This window comes from Limanda limanda, chromosome 1, assembly GCF_963576545.1.
Source record: "Limanda limanda chromosome 1, fLimLim1.1, whole genome shotgun sequence".
NCBI lineage: Eukaryota > Metazoa > Chordata > Actinopteri > Pleuronectiformes > Pleuronectidae > Limanda > Limanda limanda.
Window position 1 is genome coordinate 31220422 of NC_083636.1, and position 16296 is coordinate 31236717.

General features: G+C 42.1%; 1 protein-coding gene across 1 annotated transcript; it reads left to right on the forward strand.

The window, feature by feature from the left end:
* Window positions 1-1717: 1717 nt before the first annotated feature.
* znf532 (zinc finger protein 532) lies at window positions 1718-15462 on the forward strand. Its single transcript, XM_061077454.1, has 9 exons — window positions 1718-1777; window positions 3616-5950; window positions 6600-6781; window positions 10954-11130; window positions 12702-12864; window positions 13021-13341; window positions 13884-13996; window positions 14655-14787; window positions 14918-15462. The coding sequence occupies exons 2-9, from the start codon at window positions 3647-3649 to the stop codon at window positions 15419-15421; spliced, it is 3897 nt and encodes a 1298-aa protein (XP_060933437.1). The 5' UTR covers window positions 1718-1777; window positions 3616-3646; the 3' UTR covers window positions 15422-15462.
* Window positions 15463-16296: the final 834 nt, after the last annotated feature.

Consider the following 16296-nt stretch of genomic DNA (forward strand, 5'->3'; position numbering starts at 1 on the left):
CTCACACTCTCTCACACACACACACACACACACACACACACACACACACACACACACACACACACACACACACACACACACACACACACACACACAGAAACAAAAGGCCTGATTCGCCTGCTGAAAACTGCCCCCTTTCTCCGCCTGTCCCTCCATGCACGGCCATGGTGGTGGTGTTGGGGGCTCCGGGAAAAAAACGAGGCCTGGACTGGGACTGAGCACGTCTAGTACTGACCCAGTGGACGAGAGAGGGGAGAAGGGGGAGGGAAGTGGAGGAGAATGGTTGGAGTTGAGTGAAGGCAGGTGCTGAGGCCTCTGCAGGGAGACTGTTTTTCTGTCCTGAATATCTCTTGAGAGTGGAAAAAAATCTGACCAGGGTATGCCACATTTACCTCTATATGCAAATATGCATGAATGTGCATGTTTCTGTGTATGTGTGTCTCTGTGGTGGCACATGTGTGGTAGGTTGGGCATGTGTTTGATGGAGAACAGGGGGAGGGAGGTGCATGACTGGCCTGCGTTTTTTGCCCATGTCAGATTGTCTGTGTTTGGGGCTTTTACAGATCCTGTCTTTACATCTGGGTGCTGTGTGTGTAAAGCTGCTGGGGGTCTGCAAGCCAGTTTTGAGTTTTCAGGGAGACGACCAGCAAGTGTAGGGGGAGAGCTCTGAGGGATCTGCCTAAGAAACAGGCCAAGGCACTGGACTGAGCTTCTACCATCACGGTTACCTAAATTTCTTCTTCTCTATAATGTGCTGTCATCATTTCCCGCAGCAGTTTTGTGTATTTGTTATTTGGGACATATTTTTGTCTATATTGTTTTATTTGCATCATTTTATACAGTCGTTCTGATATTATTTTATTATTTTTGAAGGTGACTGTGCTCACCCAAACATCCTTTTGCTGTTTATTATTGTAGTGTGTGTTTCTGTGGCCTGGTTGTCAGGCCGTGCAAGCTACTCCTGTGAATCACCTCCATCTGTCTGTAGTCTATAATGTTGTGTGTTCCTGTTTCACTGACTTCATACCACAACATCCATATACTTTGTGCTTGCAAATGTCGCGGTGTTTCTTGGGAGGTGGTCTCAGGGCTTCTCCCTGTGTGTTTCCGAGGCCATGCTGCAGCATGGGGCTTTTATGTTGGGTGACCGGAACCAGCTGAAACCGGTTTGAGGCAGACAGAGGGCTGACAGGAACAATGCCGCCTCTGTGCTCCTCTGAGGGAAAGCGATAGCCCAGGCTTCTCCATGGCAGCCCATCACAGCTCAGCTACTGGCCACCATGGCACAGGCACAGAGCCTGCTCCTGCTGCGTCTGCTGCTGCTCACCGCTGGCTGGGTGTCGACGGGCTTCGCAGCACAGGCGAGGGGAGGTTTTGGGGAAGGGACCAGGGCAGGGGGATGGGGGGGACGGCCGGGAGTCTGTGAATCTGCTGCCTGGCGCCTGCCTCGTGCACACACACACACACACACACACACACACAGGAGCATGATCTTTCTGTCTGTTTGTATGTCTGTGGGCTGCTGATGGTGCAGAGAGTGACTCAGGAGGATCCTCACCACAGGACCACCACCACGCACCAAGACCCATGGATGTAACCTGACCCTGTGTTCTGGGCCTTTTCCTGGTTGGGGAAGAGACAGGACGGTTTTTTTCCAGGCAGGGTGGGGTGGATGCCTTTTGTGGGTTAGCAGTGTTGTGACTGTGTTTGTTGCAGGATGGAAGGAAGACAGGAGGGAAGGTTTGGCTAGTGACTGGAGAGGGACGGAGGAAAGAGGGTGAGGACAGGCTGCTTCGCTTTGCACATTTGAAATTTGACTTATCTGAGACTGTAGTCGTCTTTTTCTACCGTGCGTGTGGATTTCAGGTGGTGACACTGCATGTGTATTAAACTGCTGTTGCTAAGAGGAGGACGTGTGTGGTGTATTTGTCGTGTTTGTCCGTATTAAACAATCATGGACTTCCTGCGTCAGGCTGCTGTAGCTGTCATGGCTGTTAGTAGCTCTTCTTTCCACCAGGCCTTTCTTTCTCTGCTGCAGCTTCACACAGCTCGGCAGCCATCCCCCCCCCCCCCCCCCCCCTCACCGTATTTCTCGACTGCCCCTTCTCTCTCTCCAAAACGCCTCTCCTTCTGTCTCTTGTCTGGTCTTCATCTGAACCTCATCACCATCACACCTCTCCCGTCATCTGCATCCGGGATTGTTGCAATTGACTTCAAGATGCCGTGAGACTGTAAAATGTGGTTCAGTGTGTGTGCAGACATGGCTTCCATGCATTTGAATTTGGGTGCACATACGAGCAGAGCAGCTCCATGGCTGTGTCTTTTGTCCCCAAAGTCAACAATACAAACAGCCACTTCAGTCCCGTCACACTGCTCACGGTTAAAGTACATAAAAAACAGTTTCTAAGGATTTATATCAAACTGAAAGCAAACAGCTCCTTTTGAAAAATACATTCTCCTTTTTGAATTCATGACCAGAACATGCTCTGTGTTTTTGATCCATAAAAATAAATGTACATTATGTTACATAAAAGTGTGACTGATGTTCACATTTATATTCCATTTTGCATTCAGCGAAGGTATTATTTACATGTTATATTCACCCCAAACCAGCAGGGAAGCGTCAATCCTCTAAAAGGGAAGTTACTCAAAATGCAAGCAAAATCAATCATCTTCTATTATATATATATAGATATATATATCTATATATATACTGCGATACATATATAAAATTAAATCTGCATTTCAAACTATTGTTTTTCTCCCTATTTCATTTGTTTCACTTACAGCAATTGAGCCATTGAAATGGTTTGCTAAGTACCCCCTGCTAGGATCGTCAGTTTGTGTTTCTCTCTAAAAACAATAAATCCATGTATCTGATTTAAGGACAAATGTTGCAGGAGCAGTGCTAATTGTACATGTGTACAGTTGTAGCACAGAGCCTTTCATCAGTGCTTTGAAGAGGGAGGGGGAGCACTAAGTTCAGTCTGCTAATGCATCAATGAAACATCAAGCAGCACAAGGTCGTGACTACGTCATGGTTAACATGACATTCCACAGGCTGCACTGTATGTGGACACTCGCACACCAAGTGGTGTCAAATGAAACTGCATAACTAAGGACTGACGTTCATCCGCTTAGCCTGAAATCCACCACAAATTATATAATTTTTTACAAAATAAAGGAGAACATTTTAATTTGATGAATTATGTGGCTTCTTCTCAGATAATTTATTTGTAAACTTTTTTAGATAATTGCTACATAAATAAAGTTATTATTATTATTATCATTACCCAATTATAGAAACTATAGGCGAAATAATCTATCAATATTACATTTTACATAACCCTACGGCAGTCGTCAGTTTTGCAAAAACTTTATTTCTAAGTCTAATCAGCAGATTGCTATGAAAAGGACCAGGAAAATTAAGATCCATAACTCAAGGGATCAACTGTATTAATAAAAGTTGTCCACCTGTGACCTGCGTGTTACAGCAGAAATAAAACAAATGTGATCATATCCATTTATATTTTCCCTCTCTACATAATTTTCTGAATACAATTTGTTGAACAATGCTGTTGTGTTGCTAATGATTATTTTATCTGTGTTCCCTAGGTGATCTCCTCATCAGACCAGGATCAGGACCATGGGCGATATGAAGACGCCCGACTTTGACGATCTTCTGGCGGCTTTCGACATCCCCGACATGGTGGATCCAAAAGCTGCTATTGAATCTGGCCACTGTGACGAGCGCGACGGACAGCTCAAGCAACCCACTGGGGTGACTGCTAATGAAGACGAGGCCCACAACACCTCAACAGGACACGACATTGGCGTTAGTGTCATTGTCAAGAACCTAAGAAAAACAGACACTAGGGAAAATGGTGAAATTGCATCAGAAAGGAATTTCCACTCCCATTCTGTTGACACTTGCAACAGACTTCATAATGGCTTCTTAACAGGTTTTCCTCAATACACCAAGAATGGATGGAAAGCCCCCAGGGAGGAAGGACAGCCAGTTAACAACCAAACATCCACCTACAACCAGTTCAGCCCCATCTCCAGTGCTGAAGAGTTTGATGAAGATGATCAAATTGAGGTAGATGACCCCATGGACAATCGGGTTGGTCAGACATTCTTTAGGTCCTCCGCTAAGGAAAATGACCAGAATCCCAAATCTCCCATATCAGTGAACAATGTGTCTAAGCCCAGAGCAAAGAAAGACCAAAAACCTGATCAAAACAATAACAACAACAACAATAAAAATAGTGTCAAAATCGGAGATTCCAAGTCTTACAATATCCGTCAGTCAAGTTTACCTAAGGAGGAACTCAAGTCTCGCAGCAAGGAGTGTAAGGATGCTGTAGAGTCCTCAAGACTTGTTAATGTGTCCCCTACCCCCCAGGTCAAGAGTAAGTCCATTGCAAAACTGTCTTCTTGTATAGCAGCCATAGCAGCCCTCAGTGCCAAAAAGGCCAATGGTACGGACTTATGTGTTTTGGATTCTCCCCCAACACATAAAGAAACCAACAAGGTCAATGAAAAACCTGCTGCTCCGGAAAAGCCACAGCAGCGTGAGTCAGCCCTTGAGTTTGCAAAGATGCTACTAACAAGACCACAAGACAGCCCCTCTAGTGTCACCAGTGAAGGTAGCAGCAAGGGTTCCCCTTCCTCAAGCATAGACACAACCCCAGTCATCCCAAAGGTCAGGATCAAAACAATCAAGACCTCTTCCGGACAGATCAAGCGCACTGTCACCCGCGTTCTCCCAGAGTTTGATCCCGACGGCCTGACAAAAGGAGAGAATAGCATATCTGTCATGGAAACTACCACTGCAATTTTCTCAAATCCCACGAGGCTGCCAACTACGGTTGTAGCCACCACTGGAGGACCATCAATTGAAATAACCAAGCAAATGACTATTAAACCTGTGGCGACAGCTTTCTTGCCGATATCTGCAGTCAAGACAGCTGGTTCACAAGTCATCAACCTTAAGCTGGCAAACAACACCACAATCAAAGCAACAGTCATTCCTGCTGCATCAGTGCAAAGTGCCAGCAGTGCCATCTTGAAAGCTGCTAAAGTCCTCCAGCGAAAGACTCTTATGGTACCTGCCTCCAGTCTGCCCAATGCCAAACTTGTGCCAAAGACAGTCCATCTTGGTAACCTCAACCTCCTGCCTCAGACTGTGACTTGTGACCTGAGACAGGCCCTGGCCTCCTCCAAGCAGAGCCCGAAACAATCACATGTCAAGCAGCAGATAATTCTTACTGGCCAGGTTTCAAAGAAAGTCTCCAGGGTTCAAGTCATCTCTAGCACTCAAAGTTCTGTAGTGGACGCCTTTAATAAAGTCCTAAGTAGCATTAATCCTGTCCCTGTGTATGTTCCAAACCTATCCCCGCCAACCGCAGCCGGTATCTCTCTACCCTCAAGTGGCTACAATTGCCTGGAGTGTGGAGATTCATTTGCTCTGGAGAGGAGCCGGACACAGCACTACGAACGTCGCAGTGTGCGGATCGAGGTCACCTGCAACCACTGTGCCAAAAGTCTAGTGTTCTACAATAAATGCAGCCTCTTGTCTCATGCTAGGTGCCACAAGGACAAAGGGGTTGTCATGCAGTGCTCACATCTAATCCTAAAACCCATCCCTGCAGACCAGATGATACCCACATCATTGTCATCAGGCTCAACCAACATCACCGGTACCACCACCATTTCCCAAGCCCAAGCACACAAAAGTCAATTTTCATGGAAAGGCACTGTCAGTGGGTCCCAGACTGCAGTGATTTCAGCTCCCTGCAGTGTTCCTTTTGTGGCAGCCATGCCCTTGGAGGATGATGGATCAAAGCTCTGCAGGCCCGGCCTAAAGTGCATGGAGTGCAATGAAATGTTCCAAGATGACAGTTTGCTAGCCAAGCACTATCAACATGCACCAGAGTCCAGTGGACAGGTGTGTGGATATATTTATGGCGTGAACTCTAACATAAAATTGTTCCATTACATTTTTGGGATTCTGAAATGGAAATAATCAATTTGGCTAATGCAAGATGTATTTGTTTACCGAGTATAGTGGCCTATGAAGTGTTGTTGATGTTTGTGGCCACTTGGGGGCAGTGAAAACAAGATGTAACTTTATTGTTCTTTATAAGTTGTTATAGAGAGACTGTTAGCAAACAATTGTCTATTTACACATGCAGCAGATATAACTATTCGAGCCCAAAAATAAGAAGCCTGCTGTAGCTGGTATCTATGAGTGTAGTGAGAGTGAACCAAAACAGTGAAGTTGTGAGCTGGACTGCTAAAGACTTAGCTGAAATCATAAGCTGAAACTCTAAAGCTCTGTAAAGCTGAGTCTGTTTACTCATATTACTTTATAATTTCATTCTAGTGTTACTGGGCCAAGGTTCTGAGATGTACATTGTTTCTATCGGCACTTTTTCCCTCAGTAACAGAAGGTAGTTCCAAAGTAAATGAGATCTGTGTAATATCATAATTAAGTAAGTACTCTCTGGGAAATACATATTTAGCCCTCAGGATGCAATAATTTTCTTTAATATATTTCTCCATTTCAATCAATTTTTTCTCCTCTGTGCTCACAGAAAACCTGCACTATTTGCCAAATGCTTCTGCCAAATCAGTGCAGCTTTCAGTCACACCAGCGGATCCACCAGCACAAGTCTCCTCACATCTGTCCTGAGTGTGGCGCCAGCTGCCGATCTGTCCACTTCCAGTCGCACATTACCAAGAGCTGCTTACATTACACCCGCAGAGTCGGCTACCGGTCAGTCTACCTTTAGTAAATCCAATTATTTGAACATAAGTTTAAGTCCTCACTTGTGATATAGTTCTCAAAGTTGTTTCTGAAGACCCTGTTTTTTGGATAGTCAGATCTGCAAAACATGTTGATTGTATTTACCAAAGAGTAGTGTCCAACTTTGGTAAGTGGTTATACTCTGATTTGAATGGCTCTTGCTTTTCTTTCAAAGCACCACTTATGATGTCATCTCTAATTATACTTAATATTACATGGTGTTTTCACCAGCTTGACAGTTCCACATCACTTAAAGTGATTTTATACATTATGAAACTTTGGGGGAAGAAAATAGACAGTTACCAATTAATTATGGTTCAATCAATTAGTTATGGTTCAATTACGAGTCTTGTCAAAATAGTTTGAAATGACCGCTGTCTCGGTTTTTAACTGCGTATATAGTGACTCATAAAACATTCACAAATGTGACATTACTTGCAAAATATTGAAAGATTTAACATTTAATATTATTCTTGCACGAAAAATAGCTGCCTCTGTCAGTAGCTCCTCGTCGGTTTGTCGGTTTATGAACCTTTTGTGTCTATTAGCTGTATTTTCTTATTGCCTGGATGTTTACCTGCCTGTATACCTGCCCCGCCAGCTTGTCCACTCATCTACATGTAAGCGTGTTTATTTATCATTAGACTATCTTCACTGAATAGGCCTGCGTTTGTGTTTGCATTTGTTTCCAGCAGGGTGACAATACACCTGTAGGGTATCTTGCCTGTAGGGACGGCAAAGTGAAGACACAACCCTGCTCGAAGTTGTACACATTAGCAAGTTTGTACAATACATATATAAAGGCTCAACAGCTTCTAAGTAGCAGCACAAAGGGCGACTAAGTATTGGAATTGGCAATATATAGATATATAATATCTTTGCAAAAATTATATTGGCATTATAGTGAGTGGAAAACTGGGCCTGATTACCCAGGGTTCCATTTGGCGAGGTCCATTTAAAAATTGAATTGAATTGTGTGCGTGAATACGCAGTAGTCCACGACACAGTGTTTATTTTTGGTTGTGTTGGCTGAAAGTTGTTTTTGCGTTTGCTTATACAATTGGTTGTGTTGAGTGTTTTTCCATCTCAACTTGTTTTAAATCTGTTTGTTTTGTTTACATGGACGTGTAAGACTAAGCAGACACAGCCAACCAAAGATAGTCTATTTGCCAACAGGTTTTGTTTTAACCAACTACTTCCAATATTTGCTTTATAACAGTGGAGTTATGACAACATCCTCTCCTTTGGCGAAGGATGAACCTTCACCGTACCTCAATGTTTACACGGTTTGAGGAAATGTCCCAATTCTGAGAGAGAGAGAGACGTCAACTTTGCAAGACATACATATTCCTTTGATCTTTGACCACTTACAACGGCTCAGCATCAAAGGATTCATGGTCCATGTATGTCCGCGATACAGAACATCGTGTTCTGTAATGGCGTGTAATCAAACTTTGACACCACACCACGGTCACATCGTGTGACGATAAATTGATCTTTGAGGTTGTTTGTATCTCCGTCTTGTTGTGATGACACTCATCTCAATTTGATGTGGATCTGATGAAAGCCCTGGGACAAGTACCTCTCAAAGTAAAAGGTGGAATATGGCCAAAATGGCCACTAAATGCCAAAAAGCAGGCTGCCTGTTGCATTTTTAAAATTGCACCTCAGACTTTTTTGTTTGTCTGGTCATGATACACCTGTGTATTGATTTTTGTGAAGATCGGTCGAAGTGAACATGTTCCGGGGGTCTCGGGGGTCACCGTTGAGCCACTTGTGACGCCCATTGAAAATTCCTCCAGAATACTTAAATTTCCACCATTTTCTAACTTTCTGCAAATTTTTATAAGAAATTGAGCCTGTTAAAGCCCTCAAAAAGCCAATTCATTTGCCAGAAAAAAAATAATAATAATAGCGAGTCTTGTCAAAATAGTTTGAAATGAACGCTGTCTCTGTTTTTAACTGTGTATATAGTGACTCATAACACATTTACAAATTTGACATTACTTGCAAACTATTAAAGATTTAAACTTTGAAATTCATATTTATAATTCTTGCACAAAAAATATACAAAAATTTGTATTTACAGCTGCCTTTGTCAGCAGCTCCTCGTCCGTTTGTCGGTTTATGAACCTTTTGTGTCTATTAGCTGTATTTTGTAACTGACTGGATGTTAACCTGCCTGTATACGTGCCCGCCAGCTTGTCCACTCATCTATATGTAAGCCTGTTTATTTATCATTAGACTATCTTCACAGTTTGTACAATACATATATAACGACTCAACAGCTTCTAAGTTGTGTTGAGTCAGCACAAAGGGCGACTAAGGATTGGAATTGGCAATATATAGATATATAATATCTTTGCAAAAATTATATTGGCATTATAGTGAGTAGAAAACTCGGCCTGATTACCCAGGGTTCCATTTGGCGAGGTCCATTTAAAAATTGAATTGAATTGTATGCGTGAATACGCAGTAGTCCACGACACAGTGTTTATTTTTGGTTGTGTTGGCTGAAAGTTGTTTTTGCTTATACAATTGGTTGTGTTGTGTGTTTTTCCATCTCAACTTGTTTTAAATCTGTTTGTTTTGTTTACGTGGACGTGTAAGACTAAGCAGACATAGCCAACCAATGATACTCTATTTGCCATGATAGTCTATTTGCCTGTACACATGCCCGCCAGCTTGTCCACACATCTATATGTAAGCCTGTTTATTTATCATTAGACTATCTTCACTGAATGGGCCTGCGTTTGTGTTTGCAGTTGTTTCCAGCAGGGTGACAATACACCTGTAGGGTATCTTGCCTGTAGGGACGGCAACGTGAAGACACAACCATGCTTGAAGTTGTACACATTAGCCAGTTTGTACAATACATATATAAAGACTCAACAGCTTCTAAGTTGTGTTGAGTCAGCACAAAGGGCGATTAAGGATTGGAATTGGCAATATATAGATATATAATATCTTTGCAAAAATTATATTGGCATTATAGTGAGTGGAAAACTGGGCCTGATTACCCAGGGTTCCATTTGGCGAGGTCCATTGAAAAACCTGAATTGTGTGCGTGAATATGCAGTAGTCCACGACACAGTGTTTGTTTTTGGTTGTGTTTGCTGAAAGTTGTTTTTGCCTTTGCTCATATAATTGGTTGTGTGTGTTTTTCCATCTCAACTTGTTTAAAATCTGTTTGTTTTCGTTTACGTGGACGTGTAAGATTAAGCAGACACGGCCAACCAATGATAGTCTATTTGCCAACAGTTTTTGTTTGAACCAACTACTTCCAATATTTGCTTTAAGCTAAGTTAACCACTTGCTGCTTTGAGCTATGTATTTATGTGCAGATGTTGACATAAAGCAGGAAAGGGAAAACGAATGTGAATCAAAAAGGAATACCTTCAAAAAATCATGTAAAGTCACCTAATAACATTAAGAAAAACAATAATTAAAACCAGAATTACTCAACCCTGCAAAGAACCAACTATAAAATATCATTTCAAAAATGTCTAGGACTGCAGAGCAGCATTCGGTGTCCCAGAGCACATGCATTTTAAAGAGTTGCATGTGTTTTGCCTGAAAAAAAGAAAAAATGACTGAGGAAATATTGACATATAGAGCTGTTCAGGCTTGGACTCCATAGAATTACATATTTATTAATGAGAGACTTTTGTACCCCATGAAGTTGAGACTCCGCTAGGCTCAACCAAGGCTCTGGATATGAAAAACGGATCGAAACGGGAGAATCATTGAAATGAGAAGAGAGCAGATTCAAAGTTTGATAGCAACAACTTGATCGGCTGATTGAGATCATAGAGAAGTCTGATTGGATTACTGAAACAATACCCACAATCAGCTGATTAGAAAAACAGAGAACTGTGAATAAATGAGAAAGATGACGTTCCTGATAGACATTAAGCTGAGCTTCATTAGTGTTTTCTTTTTGAGACGCAGATTTTATTTGTAACCTTTTAACCTTGTTTCACCTGCTAAGCTAAGCTAAGCTGAGCTGAATGACAATACATCAAACAGATTTTTAAAAAATCATTTGAAAATTTGAATTAAATTGAATTTACGTTCAAGTCTGTGTGACTGTTACCTTTTTGACTGTTACCTTACCTTTGTTGCCCCTTGTCTCCCTCCAGCTGCCATCACTGCAGTGTGGTCTTCGCCGATGTTGCAACGCTGAAGTCCCACATCCAGAGCGCTCACTGTGAGACCTTCTATAAATGTCCTCTCTGCCCCATGGCCTTCAAGACTGCACCTGGCACACATTCCCATGCACATATACAGCATCCAGGAGTGAAGGCTGGAGAGCCCAAGTAGGTCTTTGCAAAACTTGTGATTTATATAAAATGTTGTTCTCAACGCAATCTGTTTCAATTTTATGCAACATTGAATACAGCATTCAGTAAAGGCTACGGAAACTGTTATGCCTCCTGAAGTACAAAAACTTGAATTTCCATGCCCAATTCCATGCTCAATCACAGATAATTCAAAAGCTCTTTACTCAAGAAGATTCCAACCTCACATCGAGACATTTCCTTTGACTTCTCTTTGATCCGATACTCATGTCCAATTCATTTTTCTAATGACAATCGTCCTCGCTGAGTCATCAGTTGCAGGATTTGTGGGTGTAAGACATGGCGACTTAACCTGAGTTTGTTTTATTCCATGTGGCAACCTTTCACTGACACTATCCCTCATCAGCACTACTGATCATTCAGGTGTTAAGGAGCAGGTGCTCTGTGTGGTTTCGGCTCTTGTTGTGCCTGAAGCCTATAGCTGCATTACCATCTGAAATTATACAATTTACACAGAGCTGAACTGTATATTTCAATACATGAAATTATATTTTCATATCCTGATCTGACATAATTTTATTATCAAAAGTTTCTTTAAAACATTAGGTGCAGCTGAAGGTTTAATGTCTTCATGTGAAACACAACACTCATCAACAGCTGGGACTCTAAACACTTATTTCAGTTTCCTAATAATAATAATAATAATAACAGACCAGCCCTTTTATTCCAACGTCACATCATCGCTCTTCCTTCCACACTGACACATTTCAATGTAACCTAACACCCATGTCCAATTCCTTTCTCTCAGGAAAACCTTCCTCGCTGCTTCGTCAGTAGCAGGATTTGTTGGAGTTAGACATGGTGGCTTAACTGGAGTTTGTTTTACATCGGCAGAAGCCAGGGGCTGGAAGATTTTTGTTTCTGGGTCATCCCTCTGTCTGTCTGTCTGTCCGTCTGTCTGTCTGTCTGTCTGTCTGTCTGTCTGTCTGTCTGTCTGTCTGTCTGTCTGTCTGTCTGTCTGTCTGTCTGTCTGTCTGTCTGTCTGTCTGTCTGTCTGTCTGTCTGTCTGTCTGTCTGTCTGTCTGTCTGTCTGTCTGTCTGTCTGTCTGTCTGTCTGTCTGTCTGTCTGTCTGTCTGTCTGTCTGTCTGTCTGTCTGTCTGTCTGTCTGTCTGTCTGTCTGTCTGTCTGTCTGTCTGTCTGTCTGTCTGTCTGTCTGTCTATCTGTCTGTCTGTCTGTCTGTCTGTCTGTCTGTCTCTCCGTCCTTCAGTCCATTTGTGTGTCTAATCCAACCATCCCCACTTGTGAACATGATATCTCAAGAATGACATGAGTGAGTTTCTTCAAATTTGACACAAACTTTCACTTCAGCTCAAGGGTAAATGATTAGAATTTGGTGGTCAAATGTCAAAGGTCAAGGTCACTCTGACCTCAAGAAATCTAATTTTACCTTATTAACATGTTTTCTTAAGAACACAACTCAAGTAACAGCTGGGATTCGCTTAACACTTCTTTCAGTGTGTATGTACCAATTGAGTCTTGTAACGTTGTGCAGTAAATTCATAGTACACTTTTGTGTGTATTTTTCAGGTTGATCTACAAGTGCTCCATGTGTGACACTGTGTTCACTCAGCAGTCCCTGCTCTGCGCACACTTCGACCAGCATGTTGTCAATCATAAAGTCTCAGTGTTCAAATGCCCCGATTGCTCCTTGCACTACGCACAGAAACAACTCATGTTGGACCATATCAAAGTAGGATTGAAGAACATCATCATTAAGTCTGCAACAAAACATCATGCAAAATTATACGATTTCTATTTCAATTCTCTAGAAATGTTTTGCATACCAGTGTTAATGATATAAATTCAGAAATATGATTAAATCTGCATGTGTGGATCATTCATCCAGGCCATTCATGGAACCGTGAAGACCATCGAGGGTCCACCAAACTTGGGCATCAACCTTCCTCTCAGCATCAAGCCCACAAATTCTAATAACAGCAGTAACACCAACGGCTCCAGCAATAACAACAAAAAAGATGGAGGAAATGTTAATCATCAAGACAAGGGAGAAAAGAAACCTTCAAGTTCGCCACAAAAGAAAAGCAACAGTAAATCCTCAGCAGGGCTCAAGAGCCCTCCAAGCTCAAGATACACATGTGGGGACTGCAGTACCCTCTTCAGTTCCAGGGAGGTCTTTGTGGCTCATATGAGGCGTGAACATGGAAAGGTGAATGTCTGACTTCACTCTTATAGAAGTTTTTTTATTTGATCACATCATGTTTTTGAAATACCTTGTCAGGAGGTGAGTCCAAAATGGAGAAGATTCTCAGCATATTTATAGCATATAAAGACAGAAAAAGTGATCATGTCTGGAATGGGCTTTTTTCTTGGTCTGTGGTAATTCTGAATGCAGCTGTCTTTCTAAAATGTGTTAAAGTGACCTGAAGTTCATGAGCCCCGGAAAAGTCCTGCTGTCGTCAGGATCGACAACGTAACTTACATTGATGAATTCCAGCTGCCACCGCTAGCGAATGCTAACTGCCTGTTTATATATATTTAATCAATATTGAATGTACCATATATCCAACTTGGACCAAATTGGACACTGCACTTCCTCAGGTCCAAGTGTGAAGCCGATTAGTTGAAGGTAGCTTGAGATATGCGAGTCACATACAGACAGACAGTCAGAGTTCTGGAATTAGATAGATAGATGGTGTTCATGAAGCATTTCTTTAGGTTACCTTAAACAGTCTCATGCTCACATTGTAGATCTTGAAGAAGCACCCATGTCGACAGTGTGACAAGTCCTTCAGCTCCTCTCACAGTCTCTGTCGACACAACCGTCTCAAACACAAGGGGCTGCGGAAGGTCTACACATGCCCGTGAGTACACACACTGTTTCATCAGGTCTCAGTGAATACAATTGCAAATCCATGCAGGGTCCAAACAATTGTTGTGTTTAACTGTTTGAGTCACACTCTTGTATGTAAAGGAGTTATTGTTGCTCTACAACACTACAGTATCCAATGTTGACAAATCTGCAGCAACCAAACTCAAAAGGCTCCTGATGTGTAGTCGATTAAAGCAGAAAATTATTAATTTCTAAGTTGCCCCTTAATTCTTCTTGTCTTACAAATCCAATGTCTTTTTAGTCGAGAGGAAACACTGGACACTGCTCATCCTTGATGATCATAATCTTGTATCATACAGGATTTGTTGTACCCTGCCTCTGAAGGTTTTAGTTTTATGCATTGAGAGTTATCATTGTTTAACGTTAGGAAGAATATCAAGTGAGGCCAATCAGAAATTCAAAAGGCCGCAGTAAACCCTAAGCCTAACCCACACTTGCATAAAACATGCCTAACAGCTAGTTTGGCACCCCCCAATAAAGCCAAGTAAAGTGACCAGCATGAGCAGCAGAGGCCGGCATAAACCTTTTAAGTTATAACGCAAATAAAATTGTGAACCTGAGGATGAACATAAAATGTCAAATTTTCAGCTTGCTGGTGTTAAAATTGATGGTTTTCTGTGCTCCGTTAGTCACTGTCCAGCTCTCAGTCAGCCCTTCACTAAAAGAGTGCTGCTGGATCAGCACATTCAGATGATGCATTGCGTCAAAGAACCAGAGGGGAAGACCGTCCGCTCTGAGAATGTGGAGGAATTACCTGACAAGGTACTCTGGCACAAATTTGGAGACATGCAACTTTATCAGAGGGAAGTTCTCCTTTTGAATCAATACCCTACAAGTGAATTTCATGATTCTCCCGTCTTTACCTAACCTACTTTCTTGATCACCTCTACAGACCCCCAGCCCAAAGAGGAAGCCAGAGGAGGATGAGGGATCGTCAGGTTTGAACTTCAGGGGATCAGACTCACAGCTTCTGAAAAGGCTCAAAGTGAACATCCCCAAATTTCACAAGTGTGCGGTTTGTGGCTTCACCTCAGATGACATCGATGCTTTCCAAAAACACATTCCCCAGCACAAGTCCGATGGCTCGTCCTACCAGTGTCAGGAGTGCGGCCTGTGCTACACCTCCAACCGATCACTGTCCCGACACCTCTTCATCGTTCATCGGCTGAAGGAGCCGCACGGCCTCGCCCGATACAACGGACGGGCCAGGGATGATGATGAGAGTCAGAGGGAGAACCAGCTGGATGTTACGGACGAGAACAACGATGGGAAACCCATCACACAATGCAAAGTGTGTGGGAAGATGTTTGAAACTGAGGGAAACCTGAACACTCACATGAGGACACATGGAATGGCCTTTATCAAGTCTAAGAGACTGAGTGCAGCTGAGAAGTGAGAAGAACTCACTTTTTAACATTGCAAACAACATACAGTACATTGGTGATTATGCTGTACATAATGTACACAATAAATACTACATCATGTATACAATATACTCACAGAAATATGTAATACATGTTGAAGTCAGTGTCTTTAAGTTACAAAAACAAGATACTTTACAGGCCTTGAATAGACCTTTTTATTTTAAACAGTTTCCATGGTAATTTTTAACTCAGATAAGATGATGTATGGATGTATTAGTGTAATATGGGACTAATCCTCATACAGTCAGCAGCGATCCAAATTCTCAATGCTGCTAATGTCCATTGAATGTCTGCAAGAATGAATGTTCAACTTGGAGATTTTGGTTTCTCAGATGATTCACCAAGCTGAGGTCCTCAATTGTAACTTAACCTCAACTTTGTTTATTTTCACAGATAACGCATTTTTCTCTCTGAGCCATTCCTGGCAAAACAGAGGTCCCTGTCTCCTTCTAAAACACCCTGAAGTGAAACTCAATCTCTCCATTAGATTGGAGCTGCAATTAAATGGAACATCAGAAATTTTAGGACAATCATTCAAAGATAAATCCTACCTTCAGCTGCACCCCCACACCACCCAGTCAAGTTATTATCTTTTATATATCAAACACACATACCATGAAAATATGGAATATAGATGGATTTAAAATTAGTTTATAGCCCAGGTTTTCTGACTAGTACACCAGGCATTGTCTTTTAAAGAAAAAAATATGTGCCAAATTTGAATTTAAAACTGAATTTTGAAAAATACTCTGAGTCTTTGTAAGTTGACGTTTCATGCCTGTCTTAGTACACTATAAATGGCAGCTCTTTGAGATTTCAACTTGACTTCTGACATTTTTTTATGTAC